This window comes from Mirounga angustirostris, unplaced genomic scaffold, assembly GCF_029215605.1.
Source record: "Mirounga angustirostris isolate CCGP_5_RB_7025 unplaced genomic scaffold, mMirAng1.0.hap1 SCAF_10, whole genome shotgun sequence".
NCBI classification, from domain to species: Eukaryota; Metazoa; Chordata; class Mammalia; order Carnivora; family Phocidae; genus Mirounga; species Mirounga angustirostris.
The window spans coordinates 123,486,990-123,509,712 of record NW_026991718.1 but is presented as its reverse complement, the minus strand read 5'-3'; the positions used below and the strand labels follow the sequence as shown (position 1 = coordinate 123,509,712).

Here is a 22,723-nt window from a genome sequence, read left to right as displayed (position 1 = left end):
AACATTCTATATGTTGATTGTTGTGGTTTGCACTTGTCAAAACTCATGGAGCTGCTCACTAAAATGGATGAATTTTACTGTATTAAAAGATATCCCAATAAACCTGACTTTAAAGAATCTAAAGTGCAAACTATGAGAGGAAACAAACAAAACAAGAGTGGAACCTCACACCCTATGGATGGCTGCTATCGAGGAAGAAGAAGGAGGAGGGGGAGGAGGAGAAAGAGGAGAAGGGGAAGAGGAAGTAGAGGAAGAAAATATGTGTTGGTGAAGATGTGGAGAAAGTGGAACCCTTGTGCCCTGTTGGTGGAAATGCACAATGGTGCAGCCGCTATAGAAAACAGCATGACAGTTCCTCAAAAAATTAAAAATAGAATTACCATATCATCCAGCTATTTGTGGGTATATACCCAAAATAATTTAAAGCAGGGTCTTAAAGAAATATTTATACACCCATGTTCCCAGCAGGATTATTCACAATAGCCAAAAAAGGTGGAAGCAATCCAAGTGTCCATGGATAGATGAATAAACAAAATATGGTATACAAAAGAATATTATTCCACCTTAAAAAAGGAAGAAAATTCTGACACAGGCTATGACATGGATGGCCCTTGAGGACACTATGCTAAGTGAAATAAGCCAGACACAAAAAGACAACTATTGTATGATTCCACTTACACGAGGTACTTAGAGCAGTCACATTTCTAGAGGCAGAGAGCAGAAGGGTGACTGCCAGGGCCTGGGAGGAGGGGGGAATGGGGAGATGATGTTTCATGGGTATTGAGCTTCAGTTTTGCAAGATGAAAAAGAGTTCTGGAGATGGATGGTGGTGATGGTTGCACAACAGTGGGAATGTGTTTAACTCTACTAAACTTACACTTAAAAATGGCTAAGTTGGTAAATTTTATGTTATGTGTATTTTACCACAACTAAGGAGAAAAAGAGTGGTGGTTTTCCACTCAAGAGCCTTGGAGTTGGTCCACAAGGCTGTGTGTCATTGAATAAGTCTCTCTCCCCACCAATGGGTTTCCTGTGATGGAAGGACCAAACAAGATGGAACATGGAAAATTGCTGTGGGAGTCTCTGCTGGGGTAGAGTCTGGGCATGGAGAACTCCCTGCCCTGTGGGGGTGGAATGCTCAGACAGACACCACTTCCGAGGGAGGGGACCACATGAGGGGGAAAGCGTGGACTAGAGCAGAGTGGCAGGGCCGGTCGGGCCAGGCCCCCAGCACGAAATCTAGCCACCTTGCCTTGGCTGCCAGAGCCCTTTCAGGGGGTCCCTGGGCCCTCAGGACAAACTCCAAGCATCCTGGTGGTAAAGCCCTGGTCAGCCACTGGCACTCTTGGCCCCTCTTTTCTACTCTAGCAACATATAACTGTCCATAATTCTTTTCCACACCTATGTTTTCAAAATTCCCTGTTTTGAGAATGCCCTGCCTACCTCACACCCTTTGCCTGGCCAACTTCTACTCCTTCAGTCCTCATTACATTTAAGTGTCTACGAAGACTTATCTGACCTCCTCAGGCTGGTCCTCTGTAGTCCAACAGCCCCTAGGGTTACCTTTGTCATTGATAATGCTGTTTACTTCACTTTTTCAAAAAATACTTATTGTGACCTACCAGGCTCTGGGGGTTTATCAATGAATAGAACAGACAAAACTCTCTGCCCTTGAAGAGCCTATATTCTAGTAGTACCTCCCCCCCCGGGCCTGTGAACTTCTTGAGAGGAGTCATGCTCTGCCTATAATGTGGCTATCCTGAGTGTGTAGCACACGGTGGGTCCCCAGGCCCTTGGCACCCAGGGGCTAAGTGGCAGTTGTAGATGATCCTGATACAGCCCACCAGAGTCCAGGTGGTAAGGGCTGAAATCGTGCTGGCAAGAAGAGTGGTGCCTGAGCAGGAAGAGGAGCCAGAAGTAGTGGGTTGGACAGAAGGGAGAGGGAGTGTCCCCCACAGCTTCCCTCTCGAGTCACCTCCAGGTTTCTTCCCTGGGTACAGCACGTTAACCTCCCCCCTTCACCCTAATAATAAAGGACATTGACATGGACAAAGCTGTTCTGTAGCCTCGGCTTGGTGTGTCACCCCTAAAAGGCAGAGCTAAGCACCCCCTGCACACATACACCTCTCTGCCCTAGAGGCAGTACAGTGGAGAGTTCGGTTCCCACGCTCGGTTGGGTATCAGACTGGCTGACTGACTGGGGTGGTGCCAGGAGGCTGTTCTTCACAGGCCCTTCCACTCATTGCTGCGGCCAGCTAGGCAGATCCTTCCGAGCAGCCCTCGTCTGTCCCAACACTTCACCACCACCCCCTCCCTGCCCCCATCTCCTGCCACGCCAGTCTGCCCTTCCCTCACCTCCTTCAGGTTCCTGCTCAAATCTCATCTGGTTGGCGAATGCTGCCCATTCCAGCCTTTTTAATACTAGCAAACCTTCTACCTTTGCTCTCCCTCGGCCCTCGGCCCTGTTTACTTTTCTCCCCACACTTATTTCCCTCTGACATGACAGTGGTGTGCTGGAACTGACTCATAAGGGCTTGCAAAAGCCTATTATGCTTCTACGAACTCTGCTGACTGGTCGTTAAGCATAGCGATCATTAAAAATCAAATTATACAAACTTAATCAAATTAATGATGTTATAAACAAAGGTGAAAAACGCTCAAACTCATCACTTTCCAATTGTTTGCTACCTTTTGCTACTATCTATGTTCTTGAGAGTCTTCACATCTGGAGAACTATAGTAGCTGTAACGGTATGCTACCGTGCACTTCCATTCAACTCTGCCTTCAGTGGCATCACGCTGGTAGCTTGAAATCAGCCCTGCTAGGAGTTTTTGCCCCAGAGACACAGGTACTTGTAATAAATCAGCTTTTGATTTATTATTTTGTTGACTGTCTACACCAGGGTTTGATCATGGGCCCAATCTAATCCAACACTATCTTTGTAAATAAAGTTTTATTGCAACACAGCCATGCCTACTCATTTGCTTAGCATCCGCGGCTGCTTTCACACTACAACAGCAGAGCACAGCAGCTGCAGCGATACAGCCTGCAAAGCCTGACATATTTACTATCTTGCCCTTTACAGAAGAAATTTGCTGACCCCTGGTCTAGCCTTAAGAGACAAATGGAGGAGATGTTAATAATACAATTAAATGTAGGGCACCTGGGTGGCTCAGTTGGTTGGGCGACTGCCTTCAGCTCAGGTCATGATCCTGGAGTCCCGGGATCGAGTCCCGCATCGGGCTCCCTGCTCGGCGGGGGGTCTGCTTCTCCCTCTGACCCTCTTCCCTCTCGTGCTGTCTCTCATTCTCTCTCTCAAATAAATAAATTTAAAAAAAAATCTTTATAAAAAAATAAATAAATATAAATAAATAAATAAATAAATAAATAAATAAATAAATAAATAAATAAATAAAAACTCATTCCTACCTGGCAATAATGAGCTTGAGCTGAGGAAAAACTAACCCCTTTTAAAGTGAGCATGTCTTGGGCGCCTGGGTGGCTCAGTTGGTTAAGCGACTGCCTTCGGCTCAGGTCATGATCCTGGAGTCCTGGGATCGAGTCCCACATCGGGCTCCCTGCTCAGCGGGGAGATTGCTTCTCCCTCTGACCCTCCTCCCTCTCATGCTCTCTGTCTCTCATTCTCGCTCTCTCAAATAAATAAATAAAATCTTAAAAAAAAATACAATTAAATGTAAACACATATGTCCCGTCTATAGCTAGTACATTGTAAATAGCACACCACGAAAAAAATTTGAGAAAATACACCTCTGGTATTTGAAAACTCTGATCCAATACAGCAGATAACTTGATATGTCATTGATGAGTGAGTGAAATTCAAACATTTTTATTCTTTCACTTTTGTACTTTCTTCTTCCTCTTTAGTGTTAAGTAAAAATGTCAACATTTGTTCATCCACTGCAACCACAGTTTGGTTATGGTTATGAGTTAGGCAAAATCCAAGAAAAACATACTTTAAGAATGAACTGGCTCTTTGGAATTTACAACAAAGAGTACTGTAGAATTTTATTATTTTAGATTTCTATCAGTACAATTTATAATACACACACACATAGATGAACATTTTGTTTCAGAGAGCCAAATGTTAAACATTTACAAGCACACACACTGTTTTGTTTTCCCTCCACTAGAATGTATGTTCCTTGAAGGTAAGAATTGTCTTTTATTTCAGTGCTTAGAATAACAAACGTAGCAGGTGCACAGTCAACATATGACACAGATGAACAGATGAGTGTAGTTGGGAATGCCTGGTTTCATGCGTTCACTGTCAGACCTTAAATTTCCAGCTCCACCATTATCCAGCTGTGTGGCTTTGAGTAAACTACTTAACCTCTTTGAACCTTGGCTTCTTTATTTAAAAAGAGGAGATAATTCTCTTACCTCACAGGGAGGTGTTGACAATATAGGCCTCTGTCTGGTACCTACTAGGTTTTTCCACAGATGGGGAGTTTCCTCCTCACCCTCCACCCCTGCCACACACATATTCCTTGGAGACCCAGCCCTGCTGCTGTCACAAATTTCAGTGATGTCACAGCTCCCCTCCCTGGGAGCTCCAGCACAGCCATCCTGATGGCCGGCCTGAGTGCTGGCCGAACTGAGAGGGGCAGGGAGCAGACAGTGCCTGGTACCAGTCTTGCTCCACCTGTCCTTGAGGTCTCACAGCCCCAGTATGAGTCCATCAGCAAAGAAGAGGCCCAAGAATAGAATGGTTTCCAAGGTTGGACTTGGGAGTGGACACAGAGGGGGTTGGACCACACCCAGAGCAGGGGCCATCCAGCCTGGGGTGGGGCGGGGAGGGAGAGGTGAAGGGTGAAGGGAGGTCAGGAGAGTTGGAATGGTTTCCCCATTTCTGCCCCCAAACCAAGGTGACAAAACTCCCAAAGGGTGGTCAAACCCATGGTCAGCCAAATGGAGAAGCATAGTGGAGGCGTCTGGGGGGATTCCTCCTGTGTTAGTGCACTCTCTCCTTCTGTCTCTCAGATACAAGATGAAGAACCACAGGACAAGATACCACAACCTGTCAAAGTAATCAGGCGGAACCGACTTAAGATGGTGAGATGCCCCATTTTGGTCCTTCCTAGTTGCCAGGCTTGTAGTGACCCAGGAGTCCCCAGGCCCAGCACTGAATGGAGTTGAGCCAAAGTTGAGGTGGGGTGTGGGAGGCTACCCCAGGAAAGCTGAAGCTTCTGTTTTCCTGGTTTCTCGACCCTGGCAGGTATTAAAAAACTTGTCGCTCTTGAAGCTGCTCAAGAGCCCAAACCCCCGGATCCAAGAACTGCATAGCCTGGCCAAAAGGTGTTGGAATTCACTGCTCCGAGTTCCGAAGATCCTTGGGATCTCCACTGGGTGAGCTCGGCACACTCCTGGCCCCCACCACGGACCCAATGACTATCTTTACTACGAACAGGCACTGTTTCACTTTGTGAAAACCTAATTTTCACAAAGGCTCTATGACAAAGGTATTGATTACCCTATTTGACTAGTGGGAAGCCGAGGCTCAATAGACGCAGTGACTTGTCCCAGCTAACAAGACTGGTAAGTGGCAGAGCTAGGATTTAAAGCCATTCCTGCGTGATATCAGAGTTGTGGTCCTAACCATGGTCACAATCATCCAGTTATGGGACTAACCACCAACTGGGGCACCACCCAGGTGCCACTCCTCCTCCTCACCCTCAAATCCACACAACCCAGAGATTCACCTGCAGACCAGTCATCTTGCTGAGACTCGGCTTCCTCATAAATCACGTCAGAATATTAAGAAAGTTGACATTTATTAGGCACCTGCTAAGTACTTCACAAGTATTTCCCGTTTAGTTAATTCTTCACAGCATTCCTATTAGGTAGACAGAGTTACCCCAGTTTTACATACGACGAAACTAAAGCTTTGAGCGGTGAAATGACTTGCCCCAAATCAGGCAGATGGTAAGAGGCACAAGCAAATTTGAACCCCCGTTTGTCGGTCTTGAAAACCTGTGCTCGCCAAGCCACTCTGCCACTTCACTGCCTCCTACTTTGTGGGGCTGGTGTGAGGGTCCCGGGCCTGATGCACAGCAGACCCTCAACGGTGGTAATAATCAGCGGTGCTGGCATTACGTGGAGCCTGGGTCCTCGTGCCGCTCCACACACACTCAGCTAGGACAATGCTGTGCTTTGCAGAAGATTCAATCTATTACACACACCCTTGGGGCAAGTGTCCTTCTAGCACTAGAAGGCTAACGCCCCCTCTCGGAGCTCCTTTCTCTGAGCTGGCCGCCTCGGAAGCGCAGGCAATCAGTTAACACCGGGCTGGAAGGGCCAGGCCTCTCTGGTCCCATAGCTTTCCAACCTGTTTAAGGCAGCAGAACCTCTCTTCAAGTATCCTTCCTCGGGCCCCAATTGCGTTGGGCAGAAAGGTATCCCGCCTCACCCTGCCCCTCTCCAGGGTGGGGAGCGCATTTGAGAGGTCTCCTCAGAACCTTAAGGTTTCTCAGAGCACAGTTTGAAAACACTGGACTAGTTCACCCCATCAGCTGAAACCCAGAGAGGCGGACCCCTGGCCAGTGGCCCGCGCAGACAACATCTAGTCCTCAGTGTCCTAACCACTGGCCACTGCCGCTCGCCTCCCCAGCCAGGACGACTCCTTCCCCTGGCCATTATCACCTCCCCTGCCTCCAGGCGCAAGGCCTCTGGTGGTGAAGTTTCTTTTCCGGGGCTCTCCAGCTTTCCCCCCTGAGCTGGCTGCATAGCGGCAGTCTCAGGGCGAGGCTGGGGGACCAGGGCCCTCATCCTGCTCTGCTGACTGCCTTCCCTCCCTGTGCCAGGAGCAGCAGCGTCTGCGATAGAGTGGAACAAGATAACGAAGAGCTCCAAGAGGCTGGGTGCCCCAGGAAGATACCGGAATTAGAGTGCCCAGGGGAGCCCCCGGTGGGGTTGGCGGGGGGGAACAGGGCGCACCAGCCGCCCGTGGCAGCGCACCAGAGCGAGGAGCAGGTGGAGCCTGAGCTCCCAAGGACATCAAAGGGTCATGACCTGACCGCTTGCCCTGGAGCCCAGGGGAGGCAATCACCCACTGGGGACCCCCGCATTGTCTTCCTGAAGACCTACCAGCACAGAACTCCCCTGGGGGACAAGAAGCAGATGGAAGCAGCTGACCAGTGGGTCTGGTTTGAGGGGTTGCCCACACGAATCCACCTCCCAGGGCCTCGGGTGATGTGCAGATCATCCGCCCTGCGCTGGGTCAAGCGCTGCTGTACCCGCTTCTGCTCTGCATCACTTGAGCTACCTATGTGCCATCCATACAGAGTATGACAACACCACCGCCCGGCCGGGGTGAGACACAGGCAGAAGCCAGGCTTGGAACTGGGCCCGAGTCAGAGGCTCAGGATCCAGACTCTTGGGGGCTGTGGCTAGCTAGCAGTGCTAGGGGGAGACCCCTCCCTCAGGCCCAGAGAGGGGGAAACCATTGGTGGAGGCCACACAGCAGGGTGGTGGCTAGGCTGGGGCCTCTCAAGATCCAAACAGGGGCTCTGGGGAGGGGCACTGGAAGTGGGGGTTCTGAGGTGGGTCATCTCACTGCCTGGAGGCCTCAGGAGGGTCCACAATTGCTATGGCTCAGAATCTCAGTCAGGAGTCTGAGTAAGGGAGTTCAGGGATTTCCAAATGTTGGGGGAAGGGGGAGCAGTCAAGTAGAGCTCTGCCATATCCCATCCCCTCTTAGACTAAATCACCACCCCACGTTTCATTTATTTATGCTTCAAATAAGATTTACTCTGAACAAAAAGTTCCTTAGCAAAACAAGAAAGAAAACAAAATACTCCACCCTTCCATGAGGGAACTGAGGTCCCAAGAGAGGAAGGCATGAAGGGCTTGGGGGTCCGGCTGAAAAGGAGGCTTCCCCTTCACAAAACCCAGATCCCCAACCTGCAGGATTTTAGCGGGCCCTGGTCCCTGAGCCCTCTCCCCGGGTGGCAGCGCCCCCTGGCGGCCTTCTTAGCTCCTAACACCGAGGTCTCTGCTCACAGGTGGCGTGACCTTGGACGGGAGCCAGAGGTGTGAGGTGAGGGTGGAGATGGTGCAATCATCTAAGCGGGAGGGATGGGCGGGCAAATTCACGAGTCTACCAATAAAATCTCCCATTGGGAACTGAAGAATAGTACTGCCGGCTCTGCCTGTTTGGGGCTGGAAAGGAGGGAGGGAGGAAAGGGGCCCTCGACTGAGGTGGGGAGGAAAAGCGTGCATCACCATTTTAGGTTTCTTCCACCCCATTCCCAGGCCCCTAAGGTCAGTCTAGAACGTGGCACACAGAAACCAGCAAGCTGCACCCCTCCCAACCCCTGCGAGCTGGCCTCCGGAAGAATACACTTTATGAAGTCATAGAAGGTATTTTCTGGGTGCGAGATGCTTCACAATGGCCCTGCAAGCCAACAAGATGAGAGACCGTGGCGCCGAGACAGAAGGTGACTTGGCCAGGCTCACGCGACTAGGAAGTGGAGGGGCCAGAATTCTAATCTAAAACTGGTGGCTGCTCCCCATTCCATTTTCCGAAGAAAGGAAAAAGGCACAAGGGAGCATCCATCCAGCCAGTCATTCACGTGCATTGCACCTCGGTTATTGCAGCGTCGGGTGTCAACAAATGGGTGTCAGCTTGGCCTCGAAATGTGTCCCGCCTGGGTCGAGGAAAGCACCCAGTCAGGCCCAGTGTCAGTACTTCGACTCTACAGCTCCCGTGCGACACGACACGCTCAACCCCCAATCCCAAGTCCTGGTCGACCCCATTGGGTCGGGGTCGCCCTCTGTCGGCAGGAGCCATAGCCCTGAACGTGCAGCTGGGGAGAGGAAAACCCAGGGAACCCGGGCTTTCTGGGGAGCTTCCCCTGGAGGCAGGCTGCGCGGAGTGGCGCCCTCAAGAAAGCAGCGCAGGGATCAAGGGGTGCAGAGCCTTCCCGGAAGGAACCCAGTCGGTGGTGGAGATGCCCGGTGCAGGAGAGAGGAAGATGGGAGGGGTTCCCCCGAAACGCACCGCGTTAGCCCTGGGCTGCACCGCCAGCCTGAGCCTGCCGGCGCGGGGCTTCTCTGGGCTGCCCTGCCTGGCTCGACTCCTGCGAGCCTACGCGCGCCTCCCCCGCGTCCGCCCACCGCGCCGCTTCCCGCTCCGCCTCCACCCCGCAAGCTCCACTCCAAGCTGTCTTCCCGCTGGTCTTGCACTCCGGCCCACCTCCTGGGTAGTCGCCATTTCGGTTTCCTTGCTGGACATCATCAGTTCCATCAGTCTTCAAAAATCACCCCTACTCGGGTGCCTGGGTGGCTCAGTTGGTTAAGCAACTGCCGAAGGTCATGATCCCGGAGTCCTGGAATCGAGTCCCACATCTGGCTCCCTGCTCAGCGGGGAGTCTGCTTCTTCCTCTGACCCTCTCTCCTCTCATGCTCTCTCACTCTCTCTCTCTCTCAAATAAATAAATAAAATAAAATAAAAAAATCAGCCCCACTCGCTCTTTCACCCCCAGCACCCTCCATTCCATCAACCTTTCCGCGAACGTGTGTCTGTGCGCGCTATGCAGGCAATCAGGGCAGCGCGCTCCCAACCAAAACACACCGGGTTGGTGACCCCCTGCACTAGTCTTCCTGGGAGCCCCAAATGGGAACCTGAAAGGCGTGGGCCTGGGTAAGATTGGCAGCTTCCACTTTGCCGCAAAAGGAGCCAGAGTTGGGCCCAAGAACAGCAGTTGGGTGGGCTGTGCTTGCGTGCTGAGGCTAGGATCCCTCCCGTCCAGAGCGCCGCTGGGGGGAGGGGCAAGGATGCAGGCTACAGTGTGAATGACTCCCAGCTGTGCACTCTTTCCAGGCTTACCACCCCCACCCCCCGACCTGAGCTGGCACTTGGGCCTCAGACAACCTGCCTCCCACAGTCCCATAGCTGGGGCCCTCCCATTACCACCTTCCCTGTGCTTGACTACTACAATCTGAGGCTCCTCCTCTGGGCTCAGTTAGATCCTGCTTTGGGCAGGAGGCTGCAACAGATCTCAGTGATCAGAGGACACCACCCCCAGAAACAGCTTCCTGCCAGTTAACTGGGGGGAAAATTAAAGTGTTTGATTCAGAGTGACTTTTAAGAAGTCACATGACCTCTCTGAGCCTATTTCATCCGTTTATAAAATAGGGATACTAGTATCAATTCCACAGGGCTTCGAGCAAATCAGGCTTGATGTAGGTGAAGCCAGTTTGTGGGGTGTTGGACAAATGTCTGTCCTTTTTTTCCCTGCCTCCTCCCTGGCCCTGTGCCACAATAAAGCTCCTTGTGTCTCACTTATGAGCACCCGCCTAACTGCTCACCTTGAAGGGAATTAGCTGCATGTTAAAAAGCCAATCTTATGTTCACATTCACAGCCTTTTGCTATAATGACATCTGGATTCCAGAAACTGCCCCTCTACTATTCTGGATCACTTACCACTAAACATGATTGGAACGTGAAGATGATGATGAGGCTGTTGAGGCAGAGAGGCCTAGCTTCTCACCAGCTCTGTGATGTTAGGAAAAGTTGTTTATTCCTAATCTTCAGTTTCTCTGTCTGCAAAATGGGAAAATAATGGTACCTATCTCACTGGATTAAGTGAGAATACACAGAAGTGTATCTAATCTTCAGTTTCTCTGTCTGCAAAATGGGAAAATAATGGTACCTATCTCATTGGATTAAGTGAGAATACACAGAAGTCACTCTGCAATGGATGACACAAAGGAGCGCACTACTTGGTAGCTGCACCTGGATCACAGGCAAACCTGTTCCCCATCTAACAGCTGAGAATACTGAGGCTGGGAAGAAAGGTGTCTCCTCTGTAAAAAGAGGAGAGATGGGGCAGTAGCCCAGTAACTGTAACTGATTAGATTTCTGGATCACTTCCTACACACCAGGAACTGTGCTAAGCTTTACACTAGGTATCTCATTGAATCCTCACAACACAGGGAAGTGCTAGCTTACCTCATTTTACAAACAAGGAAACCAAGGTAAGGGGAAGTCAAGCAGCTTATCTAAGTCCTCACAGCGAGTAATGGGACCCAGGATTTAACCTTGCACTCCACTGCAGCTCTCTTAAGTCCTATAGCCTTAGGGCCCTGCTCTTTTTTTTTTTTTTTTTTTTTTTAAGTAGTTACCACACCCAGCATGGAGCCTAGCACAGGGCTGGATCTCAGGACCCCGAGATCAAGACCTGGGCTGAGATCAAGAGTTGGATGCTTAACCGACCAAGTCACGCAGGTGCCCCAGGCCCCTACAATTGTCTTGCCCATAGAGTAGCAGGACAGGGATCTAAACTCTTAGCAACCTCTACCCATTCCTGTCTCAATGCTGTTTTCACCACCACTTGCTACTTTCCTACAGAAAACCTCAAGCAAGGCTTTAATTCCCTCTCCACAGAGGGCCTCTCTTGTGCCCTGAATCTGCCCATACTCCACCTGCCCCTGAAGCTCTGTGTTCCTTGTGCTACGGATACAGGGAGGAGATCCATGTCTGTGCACGGCCTGCCCCCTGGGACTGCCAGAAGAAGCTACTCTTATCAGGGAAGTCACTGAGCAGCTGAAAGTGCTTCCAGGAAAGACTGTTTGGATCGTGCACCCCATAGGATTCATGGGGTCCTGGAGCTTCCCACCCCACCCCCTGGTATCTGCTGGCTGCCATCCCGGCCTCCATTTGGCTCTGATCTGGACAGGGCTGCCTAGAACTGGCAGCTAGGGGCACCCTCTGAGCTAGATATCCTTTTCTCCTTTCCCAATTTCTCTTCGGGTCATAACTTTTCTGAGTACCAGTTATGCACTAGTCTCCACTTCTCTCTCCAAATGGAAGTTGAGGTAGTGGAGGGGTAGGGGTGTGGGAGATAAAAAAGGTGCAGGCTTCAGACCCCCTAGGAAGTCAAGAGATACACCAACTCAGTGTCGGGGTGGAGATAACTTTCCCTTATCCTTTGGAAATAAAAACATTTCCTACATTCATCCATTCACTTGGGAATCTGTGGCCATATTTAATATACTGTCTACCAGTTCTTCTAAGAAAGCTCACAATGTTTACAAAGCACTATATATCCTTTGTATTTAAAGCAATACAGTGGAAGGCAGAGGTGACAGTTTGTAAAATTAATTAAAGAACTTGCACGTCCTTTAACTATTAATGTCTTCAGAATGAGTTTATTGTCAAAGCCAGAGCCCAAATCCTGGGTCTGCTAGTTCCTAACATGTAACCTTGGGCAAATGCCTTAGTTTCCTCATCTGTAAGATATAGATGGTATTTCCTGCTTCTGAGGGTTGTTGTGAAGATTAAGAAAACAACGTGTAAAACACTTAGCCCACTGCTGGACATCTATTAAGCACAGCTATTTATTACTAAAATGATAAACAGGGGTGCCTGGGTGGCGCAGCCGGCTGGGCATCGGACTCTTGGTTTCAGCTTGGGTTGTGATCTCAGGGTCGTGAGATAGGGCCCCACATCAGGCTCCACACTCAGCACAGAGTCTGCTTGGGATTTTCTCTCCCTCTCTCCCCCTAAAATAAATAAATAAATCTTTAAAAAATATATATTAAAAATAAAATAAATAAAATGACAAACATGTCTCTGCCACTGCCCAGTTCTCTCTGGAACTTGCCTCTAGACAGTGCTTTTATTGTTATTTTAGAAAATCATTATTTCGGGGCGGCTGGGTAGCTCGGTCGGTTAAGCGTCTGCCTTCAGCTCAGGTCAGGATCCTGGGGTCCTGGGATCGAGCCCCGCATCGGGCTCCCTGCTCAGTGGGGAATCTGCTTCTCCCTCTGCCTCTCCCCCCCACTTGTGCTCTCTCTCCCTCTCAAATAAATAAAAAATTTAAAAAAATCAAATTTCATTAAGGTCACACATTTTTTCACCCCCCAACTGTCTTCCGGCTCCATCACTGTATATTGTTGGAGAAAAAAAAAATTGGCTCCCCTGACTTCTGGCAATTTCCAAAAACCAAATTACCACTCAAGGGGCAAAGATTTATCATTAGAGAAGATATGCAGAACAGGCACAGGTCTCTGAAGGAAACTCCCCAAGATGTGTGCCAACACAGATGGAGCAACCAGCCCCCAGCTGACCAAGGGAGACAGCAGCCACATGACGTGTGCTCTGGTGACCTTCCCCAAATAACGTTAGCCACATGCCTTTGTGGTTTGTGGTGTCGGGGGAAACCCACTAACCCAGGGGAAGTCACCTCAGTTGGTCTTATCTCCTGGACCTGCAGCCAGGATTCAAGTCCCATTAACAAGCTGCTTTCTTCCAGCTTGGCCACAGCAACACCCTCCCCACCCCCCCGCCCAGGCACATTCACTCTTAAACCTTCATCCTATCAGCCACAGCAACACCCTCCCCACCCCCCCGCCCAGGCACATTCACTCTTAAACCTTCATCCTATCAGCCTCACCTCCCTACTCTGCAGGGCTATGCAAAAAAATTTCGTGGGCAGAGAGCAAAACTCATCTGGGAAGCCCTAACACTACAAGCTGAAAGCTGCCCACACTCTTGGGCAGATTCCCAAGGGCCCGAAGAGGAACACCGATGGTTTCAATACAGAAGTGGGTCTACACCAAGTGCGTTCCACTGAACACATTCAGAAATCACCGGTCAGAAAAAGGAAACTCAGTCATGGCAGTTCACCCAAGGCAGAGCAGAGGTGGCCGCAGATGGAGGGGGTAGGACACAGGAATTCCCTGCACTTAGTATTTTAACCAAATGGAAGGACAATCTGGGGTCTAGAAGAGAAGGTGGCCTACTCATTCTCTATAGCTTCCCTGTCTGGCTGTGCAGGGCTCTCACCGGCCCAACCATGGCAGGACAAAGGAAGCACAGGCAGAACCGTGGAAAATACTGTATTTATGTACATAGGAGGGACAGCTGCAAGCCCCTCACAGAGGACATGCCACCCCAAAAAGAAATCTTAGCAGCAAATTCCTATCTCCCTCAGCACTATCAGCGCAACCCAAGTTGGAAGGCTGGGCTTCCTGTCTCTGGGTACCCATCATACCCTTCCCACCGCAGAATTCCCAGGAAGGCAGGAAAAAGGAACTACTGCCAGAAGTGAGGTCCGGAGGAAGCTGGGGTGCCTAGTCATTCCTAGAGAAGAGGCAGTGACTCTGTCACGAGGGGGGGACCAGGAGCGATGCTGGGACTCTTCTCTGGGTCCTAGGGCCTGTCTGTTGAACGCTGGCAGCAGGTGGGGACCCAGCAGAGAGAACTGGAAAAAAGTCAGTCATGGGTTCATGGGTGTGCGCACACAGGCGTGTGGCAGGACACAGGTTGTGTGTTTTCCTCGTGCTTGATGCCTCCATCTGCTCCTCCTCTCCCTGACAGCAGCCTAATACTTTGTACCTCTGTCTTTCTGTGGCTACAGATCCAGAAACTGAGCGTTTCTCCAAACAGAATAGCTGCAGGTCAGCTACATGGCAAAGGTAACAGCTGTCCCGGGAAGGTAAGACAGATGACTAGAAGAGTGGTTTGCTCCAATCAGATATCCTTGATTTGGTTCTTTTTTAAAATAACAGGCTGGTGACAGGTATGGTGGCTCAAGAATGACATGGTTCCAATTCTGTTATTACCCTGACAGAGGTCCCCTTGCTGACCTCCCAGACAGCAAGGCTTCAGCCGACAGAGGCCATTCTTGCAGTTGTGGTCCTGACTGCTACCTGCCTTCTTGAAGGGGCCTCACTATCTCTCCCACACCAACAGAGACTTCACATTTCCAGGGTTCCTCTCAGACCTGGGCTGGACCTCGACTGGAGGGTCTGAGCAGCCCAAGGTGTTGGGGGGTGGGGCCAAGTGCCCAGCCGGGTGTCCAAAGGACCCGATTCTAGACATTGGATTTAGGGGCTGAGTTGAGGGGGATCTCCTTGAGCTCCGTCCGCATGCACAGGTACTCCCCGATGACAGCCATGAGTGCAATGCACACGGCTTGGACCAGCCACCAGGTCAGCGCCGAGGGGAAACGGGAGCTGTAGAACCAGCAGCCCAGGAGGTGAAAGAAATGGACAGTGACAGTGAAATCCAGACACTGCTTCCCTCGCCGGATGAAGTACAGCAAGCCCAGGGCACTGTGGGGAGAGGACAGCAGTGAGTTGTCACTGGGTTGTCCTGACCTTAGATCATTTGGGGAGTAGAGACAATTAGGATAACAGCATAGTGGTCAGAAGCAAGTAAGAGAAGTGTGAAGCAAGGGTTACATTATTAGATGCCTAGAGAGAGCTAGCAGGTAGCTGGGAGGGAATCAGGCTGGGTAGAAGAAAAACAAAAGTACAAGCTTGATGAGAAATAGTAACTGTCACTCAGGGGAATCCCAGGGACTGGTGGGGATTGCAGCACCCTGAAGCGTACATGGGCCATTGAAACTGGGGACAACAAGCTGCTTGCAGCTGGGCAAATCCTCACGCTGGAAGGCTGGCCTGGAATCAAATGATCTTTCCATTTTTCAAGAGAAGCCAAAAATCTGGATATTTTTTTTTAATATATAAAATATCCTGAGTTTCAACTAAGTGGAAAAACGTTTTAAACACCACTTGTGGAATGCCAAACAGAACATATCTAGGAGCCAAATTCAGGTCACAGTCAGCCCACCCATTTTCAATCTCCAGTGTAAGGTCAAGAACAGTAATATGCAAGGTGTTGTTCTAAGTACTTCCCATGAATGAATTCATTTAACCCTTACAACTATGAGATAGGTAATATTATTTGCCTCATTTTACTGATGAGGAAACCAGGGCCTAGATAGATCAACTTGTCGAAAGTCACTAGACTTAGTGGGAAAACTGAGATTCAAAGCCAAGATCTTAATCACTATGCTAAACTGCCTCTCAAGAGGCAGGCAGTGGTCACAAATGGCCTTAAATGTTACCCAGTCAAACCCCTCAGGTGTACCAACGAGGAGCCCAAGGCCTAGACAGGAAAGTAATTTGGCCAATGGCACATGGATCAAGAACAGAACCGACTTCTCCTGACTACCGGTCCAATCCCTTCCTCACCTCGTTCCACAACAGGGAAGTGATCTGAGATGGAAGCTATCCCACAGGCAGCATGCAGAGTGATGTTAAGAGCTTTTCAGCTAAGGCAAAATCGTGATGGAAGGAGTCCTATAATGCAGCCAGTCCCAGAACTGGCCTTTGCCACCCACTTTCATCCACCACTCCCCAGGAACAAGTGCCAGCCTGTCTCATGTCTGGATTTAGGAAGTTAGTTCCAGTGTTGGGACCCCAAAAGCTGGAGAGCAAAACTGGTGATACTCACCAGGTGAGGGCGTTGAGGATGAAGGACATCATGGAGAGCCGGCCTGGTGGGGTGGAAAAGCCCAGGATCTGAGGGGGAATCACAAATGGAAATATGCTGGGAAAGTGACTTGGCTTGGCAGAGCTCTAAGCTCCAGGACCTCCTAAGGAAAAAGCATTCTTCCCAGAGCACAGAAGACCACAGGGCCCTGCGTCTGTATGGCAGCCTATTTCCAACAAGGTGCTTTCACAGACATCCACTATGGTATCTCATTTGACCCCAAACAGCGCCGGGAAAAGACTTACAAAGGAGAAGCAAAAGTTCAGAGACATTAAGTAACTTGCCCAAAGTGATACAGTAAGTAAACAGCAAGAGTACGGACTATTACAGGGTTCGGCAAACTGAGGCCCCACCAATCAAACACCTAGTTTTGTAAATAAGGTCTTATGGAAACCCTACCACACCTATTTGCTTAGTACTATCTCTGGCTACTTTTGCACCACAATGGTGGAGTCGAGTAGTTGTGACCTAAAACCTTTACTATTTTGCCCTTTAAGGAAAGGTCCGCCAACCCCTGGTCTAGAATCCAGGTCTCCAGGTTGTGTGCATGAGATGGCTCTTCAACAAAACCCAGGATTCCCACAGGCCCTTCCCAGGAGGACAGAGGCTCCTAAGAGGCTACTACTGGGCACTCAGTGTGTGTGCAACTTCCACCACTCTAGAGACAATACTACTGAATACCATCTGCCCAGCACTGTCAGTTTACAAAGGCCTCTGACTTTCATAATCTCCTGTAATCCTCACAACAACCTCGCAAAGCTATTGTTATCATTACTGTTATCTCTTTTCAGATAATACCTTGCCCAAGGGCTACACAGAGAATAAGCAGCAGGGGCAAAGATTCCATTCCCAATCTCCTGGCTCCGAAAGCTGGGCTCATTACCATACAACACAGCTGCTTCTCAGATGCAACCATCTCATAGCCCTCCATTACTTGATAAAGCACTTTCATCTTCCTAGGTCCTCTGGGGTCTCTGGGCCTCATAACATTTTGCTAAGAATTATTCTGTCCAGTTTCCAAAAGAGAAAATAGCCTCAGAAAGGTGAAGCAACCATGGCCCAAAGTCCCATGGCTAGTATATCTGGACCTAGATTGGACGCTAAATCTTCCTCAATCCAAAGTACAGGCTCTTTGTATTGCAGTCCACGAGCTCTGCCATTGGTCTCATGATTTTGCAGACAAGAAAACTGAGGTTTAGACGGGACAACACTTGCCCCACATCACACAGGTAGTAAGCGTAATTTTAACTGAGGTCCAATCCCATACTCTAGGCAGTTTCCATAATACCCCCATGAATGCTCTTTTATCCACCCCCCCTCCAATTTGGCACCTGAGAATCTGGGGCCAGGAAAGTGAAGTCACTTTTTCAGAGTGTCAGAGAGGAGATGCATCAGGTTGCCTGGAACACAAGCTTATTCTTTATGATATCCAGATCCTTTCCTTTGTACTAATAATCTGCCTCTGTTGTCAGCGGTTTCATTTTATGGATGGGGAACCTGAGGCTCAGAAAGAAGAGGTCCCTTTCCCAGGGTCACAAAGTGAGATGGTGGTCCAGCCACGTCTAGATCCCGGGGGTGGGGGTCGGACAAACAAACACACCCCGCGAGGCCGAGGCTCCGCCCGCACCGGCCAGGGGACCCTACCTCGGCGTCGAACATCTGGTCCAGCGAGGGGGTGCTGCGCACCAGCCCGTCCACCAGCGCCAGCCACAGGCCCAGCGAGCCGTAATAGACAGTCTGCATGAGGACGATCTGCGACAGGATCAACAACGGGTCCCACACGTAGCTGCGGAACTGGCCCGCCATGCCGGCCCTCGGGGCCCGGCCGCCACCCGGGGCCTGGGTCAGCGCCGCCGCGCCATGGGTCCGGGGCCGCCCTGGCACCTGCGAGGACACACGCCGGGCCTCAGCCAGCCGGCCGTCACCATGGCAACGCCGCCCCGCCCGGGAGGAGGGACTGGGACAGAGGCGGCGAGCCCATTCCGGGAGTGGGGGTGAGGGCGGGGCGGACAGACCCATTGCCAGAGTGAGGAGAAATCCTGCCCATTCCGGCTGCTCAGGCCCGCCCGTCCGCAGGCTCCTTTGGGGTTCACTCACCGGTGACGGACTCGAGGGTCGAAGCGTCCGAGCGCGGCCCAGTCTCACCGGTCGGCCCCCGAAACAGCGCTGACAGACAGGACCATGGAGGAGTCGCCCTACCGGCCTAGAGAGGCAAAGGTCCAGCGACGGCGGAGGCAGCTGCAGCGACGGCGTAGGAAGGAAGCGTTTCCGGGGACGGCGGTGGAGGGGGCGGGGCCGAGAGTGCGCAGGCGTAGTGGGTGCAATCTTTGGCCAAGCCACCTAGACCCGCGTACGGGCCGCCGGGAAGCGAAGTGTGCACATGCGCAAGATGAAGAGTGAAGGCGAACGGAAGTGAGGCACGAGAGCGGTAGAGCTTGCGTGCCCTCTACAGGGGAATCTTGAAGAAAAGCGGGGCAACCTGGAGAGTAGGGAGAGGGGTGGGCAAGAACCAGGGAAAGATGTTTAGGAATTACGGAATCTCTAAATGTAGATTCTGTTTTCTGTCTGCTAGTTAAAGTCTGGGATAACTTTAAGTGAACCAGCCAAGCCCTTTCAAACAGGGCTTTGCCACTGTTCCCGTTTTTACAGATGATTAAGGGTCGGAGAAGGAAAGCAACATACTGCCTCAAATACATAGAGTTAGTGGCAGTCAGGAGTAGAATTCACGTGCCAACATCGCAGCGCTGATTTCGTGCTACTGAGTGCCAGGAGGGTTTGGACACGTACGAATGGGACAATCCCTGCCCTCTGACCCAATCTAATTATTAGGAGGCAAAGTAGTGGGTGCTTTATAACGTGGGTATCCGTTTATATTTATATATACATATATATTTAAAATAGAAAAAGGACAGGTTCTGAAGTCATACCTGGAAGCAGATCTGACCCCGCCTGCCACCGTAACTGTTTTGTCTCCGCCTTCTCCTCTGAGTCCACATAGTGTACACAGTCAGTAAATATTTGCTGAATGAGTCAAAACAGAGAAAGAGTAACAGGAAATTGATGAATCACTTTATTCCTGTCCCAGCCGACACAAACCCCTCAACTTCATTGAGCCTAGATGCCCCTTCTCCAGAATGGAAAAAGGGAAGTAACTGATTCCAGGGAAAGAACGTGGGTTTTAGAGCCAGCTCTACTAGCTGCTCGACTAGCAAGCCACTTCCCTCTTTAAACCCCAGCTTCCCTGATTATGAAATGAGGACTTAAGACATGATTAACGTTTGCCAACATTCAATCTACCCTCCACAATTAGTTCCCCATTAAAAAAACTTATCAAAGACACATGTAACTGCCAATCAGAACTTCTGAACAGCATGTGATAATCATATTACCACCTTGAGTTGATACAATTCCAGACAAAGTAAAGAAACATGAGACTTTATCAAGAGTAAGTATGTGGTTTCCCTTATCATTTAGAAATACTGTAAACAGTTCCCTTGGACTCCAGTTTGGAAGTCATTAAGGCCCAAAGATTTCTGAGGTGCTTTCCAGCTTAACCATTCTTTTAGGCGCCTCAATTTGGATCAACAAAAATATATTCAAATCCCTCTGGTCCACTGATTACCCATATGATCTACTGTTTCTGAGAAAACATCTTCTGCTTATCAAATACGTATGTGATCTTGTTTTATCCTCACAATCTGAGAAAGTGGATATTATCCATCTTTTTTAAAAGTGAGGAAACGGGGGCACCTTGGTGGCTCAGTCGTTAAGCGTCTGCCTTTGGCTCAGGTCATGATCTCAGGGTCCTGGGATCGAGTCCCACGTCTGGCTCCCTGCTTGGCAGGAAGCCTGCTTCTCCCTCTCCCACTCCCCCTGCTTGTATTCCTGCTCTCGCTATCTCTCTCTTTGTCAAATAAATAAATAAATAAAATCTTTAAAAAATAAATAAAAGTGAGGAAACGGAGGCTTAGAAAGGGAGTGTGACTCTACATAGGTAAGGCAGCTCATAAGAAACTGAGCAGGAATTTGAACCCAAGACACCACACTCCAAAACCCAAATAACCATTCCCGAAGGGGAAAAAAAAAAGAGCGAAATAAGTGGTGGAGTAGGGAGAAGCCCAGGAAAAGTGCTTGAGAGGTCTGACTCAGTTCCCGAAAGCAGCTTGGTCTTCCTTCCAGGTGCCAGAACATTTGGCTCCCCCTGAGTCAGGACCCCACTTGAGTCACAGCTGGGCCTTCTCCACCTGTCACCTCCCACAAACAGAAGGCCCTCCCTACCCATTCTCTGGCAACAGAAAACACAGGTAGCCTGAGGCATTAGGGCACTGAATAGCTGGGATCTGATGTCATTCCTGGAGCCTGGAGCTTGCCTCTGGGAAAGCCCCACGGGCCTGCACGACAGCGTGTTGCAGTTTCCTTTTACCTGTAGGATTTCAGCTCTTGAATTCCCATCTTTCCCAGCTTGGGAAATGGGGCACCATCCTCTGTCTTAATTTGGGTAAAACAAGGAAACCAAGAGCTGGGGAAAACCACAGTAACTCCCTTAGCTTACCTCCTTGGCCCATTTTGAGAATCTGACCACAGGAAGCCTGGAGAAGAATGATCACAAAGCCTGAACTAGGGCCCCAGTGACCTGCCATGTGACCTTGGGGCAAGTCCCTTGCCGGGTTTTAGTATGCCAAAGTATAAAATGAAGGAGGAGAATTGGACTCCAACTTCCAAATGCAGTCCCTGGCCTTGTGCCATCTGAATCAGCTGAGGAACATATTATGTTGTCAGATTCCCAGGCCTTGTTGCAAACCAAAGTCTCAATCTCCAGAAGCAGAATGCAGAAATCTGGACATTTAAAGAGCTCCCCAAGTGATTCAGAGGTACAGCCAACATTTGGTAATTACAGAACAAGATGATCTGTAATTGACCTCAAACCAAATCCTCCTTCTAACAGAAAATTGCTCTGTGACCTTGCCATGTCCATGGCTCTCTTTAGGCCTCAGGGTTTTTTTCCATCTGTAATCTGAGGGGGTTGGACTAGAATAGTTGATCTCCAAGGGCCCTTCCCACGCTGCTGGGTTTGTGGTTCCAAACTTATGAATGAAATTTTAAACTTTAGGTCAGAGACTGAATGACAAACAGCCACAGCTGGGACAAACTGTCCTCCGGGTGCAGAGAAGAGGAGTGCCTCTGGTTACTTGGTCACTTACGTCACTTCTACGCTGAACTCCCACTGTGGGTTTATAAGGTCAACTCTTGTTTGAATCACTTTCCAGATCTACGCCTCCCCCCATAAATCCCTTGGGGGATGTCCTCATACAAGTCTGTGGGCTTTGAGCCCCGCTTATATTCGAATCCTAGCCCTACTACTATCTTACTGGGTCATCTTGGGGAAGCTACTTCATTTCTGAATCTCCGTTTCCTTCTCTATAAAAATGGCGATGAGACTAGTACCCATGACCTGGGCTGTCCTGAGGATCAAATATGTGCTCACCCTACTAACTACCTGATAGGCAGTCAGCATTATGTAAACGTTAGCAATATTAATTATTGTTATTTCTTCCCTTGGAATGCGTGAGTGGTAACACCTGATCTCTCAGATTTATGGGAAAGATCTAAGTGGATGTCAGAGTAAGCCCAGTGCCTGGCACACAGTAGGACCTCAGTAAAGGCAGTACCTTCTTTTCTTAATCCCACCCCACCTGCAGGGTTCTCCAACTCCCTCTCTCCCTTCCTCCTTTGCTAGGCTGCCCGCTCACGTGAAACCTTTCAGGGAATGTTTGATGAAAACACTTCAGGAGAGACACGTGTCTCAGGGACAGATTATGCAACTCTGCGCTCACACTTTTCGGAAACTCCATGTGGGAGGTTGCATTTGGCCGTCAGTCCTCTGCATGGGTTCTGGCCAGTGATTTCCTCGCTCAGAAGAGAAACTGGAGAGAAAGAACTCATCATTGTCTGTTTTCTCCTTCAGACGAAGAACACTTCGTTACCCAGAGTATTTTTTTTTTAGAGAGACAGAGAGAGAGAGAGAGCAGGAGCAGGGGGTGGGGGAGGGGCAGAGGGAGAGAGAGAATCTTAAGCAGGTTTCATACCGAGCGTGGAGCCCGATGCAGGGCTCGATTTCAAGACCCTGAGATCATGACCTGAGCCGATATCAAGAGTAAGACACTTAAGTGACTGAGCCACCCAGAGTATTTAAGGGCTGTGTGTGACTTTGAGGAACATTTGCTGAGTTACCCACTGTATGCCAGACACTTACATGATCTTACTTGATGCTTATTTAATTTCTAAAACAAGCTTGTAAATTGTAGATACAAGTAATAGTCCCACTTAGCAGATAAGGAACCCAAGGCTCAGAGAAAGGACACCATTTCCCCAAGGCCACACTGCCAGTGGGAAGTAGAGCAGGAACTCCACCCCAG

The 22,723-nt window shown here is 49.9% G+C and overlaps 2 protein-coding genes across 5 annotated transcripts in view; one reads left to right on the top strand and one right to left on the bottom strand.

Moving 5' to 3' along the window:
- The window catches only part of SYS1 (SYS1 golgi trafficking protein), a 38,697-nt gene extending 19,384 nt beyond the window's left edge, over positions 1-19,313 (bottom strand). Inside the window, exons 1-5 of one of the 4 annotated variants that reach the window (XM_064573253.1) lie at positions 19,235-19,305; positions 18,405-18,786; positions 17,952-18,191; positions 16,269-16,336; positions 9,437-10,565 (exon numbers count right to left, since the gene is read on the bottom strand). In XM_064573253.1, coding sequence (XP_064429323.1) covers position 10,565; positions 16,269-16,336; positions 17,952-18,113 — 231 coding nt within the window. In that variant the 5' untranslated portion in view covers positions 18,114-18,191; positions 18,405-18,786; positions 19,235-19,305 and the 3' untranslated portion in view covers positions 9,437-10,564. Of the gene's footprint in view, positions 1-9,436; positions 10,566-12,343; positions 12,527-13,849; positions 15,083-16,268; positions 16,337-17,951; positions 18,192-18,404; positions 18,787-19,234 lie in introns of those variants that run through there. The other 3 variants (XM_054510127.2, XM_054510128.2, XM_045885835.3) reach the window with 3 other exon arrangements.
- Positions 5,918-7,393, top strand: TP53TG5 (TP53 target 5). The gene is made up of 2 exons (XM_064573503.1): positions 5,918-5,943; positions 6,699-7,393. The coding sequence occupies exons 1-2, from the start codon at positions 5,918-5,920 to the stop codon at positions 7,306-7,308; spliced, it is 636 nt and encodes a 211-aa protein (XP_064429573.1). The 3' UTR covers positions 7,309-7,393.
- Positions 19,314-22,723: the final 3,410 nt, after the last annotated feature.

Bases quoted from the DNA above. Each gene is read 5' to 3' on its own strand.
- TP53TG5 (XM_064573503.1), top strand. From the start codon at position 5,918: ATGACTTGCCCCAAATCAGGCAGATG. The intron at 5,944-6,698 runs GTAAGAGGCACA...CTGGTGGTGAAG, and splicing joins TGCCCCAAATCAGGCAGATG to TTTCTTTTCCGGGGCTCTCC.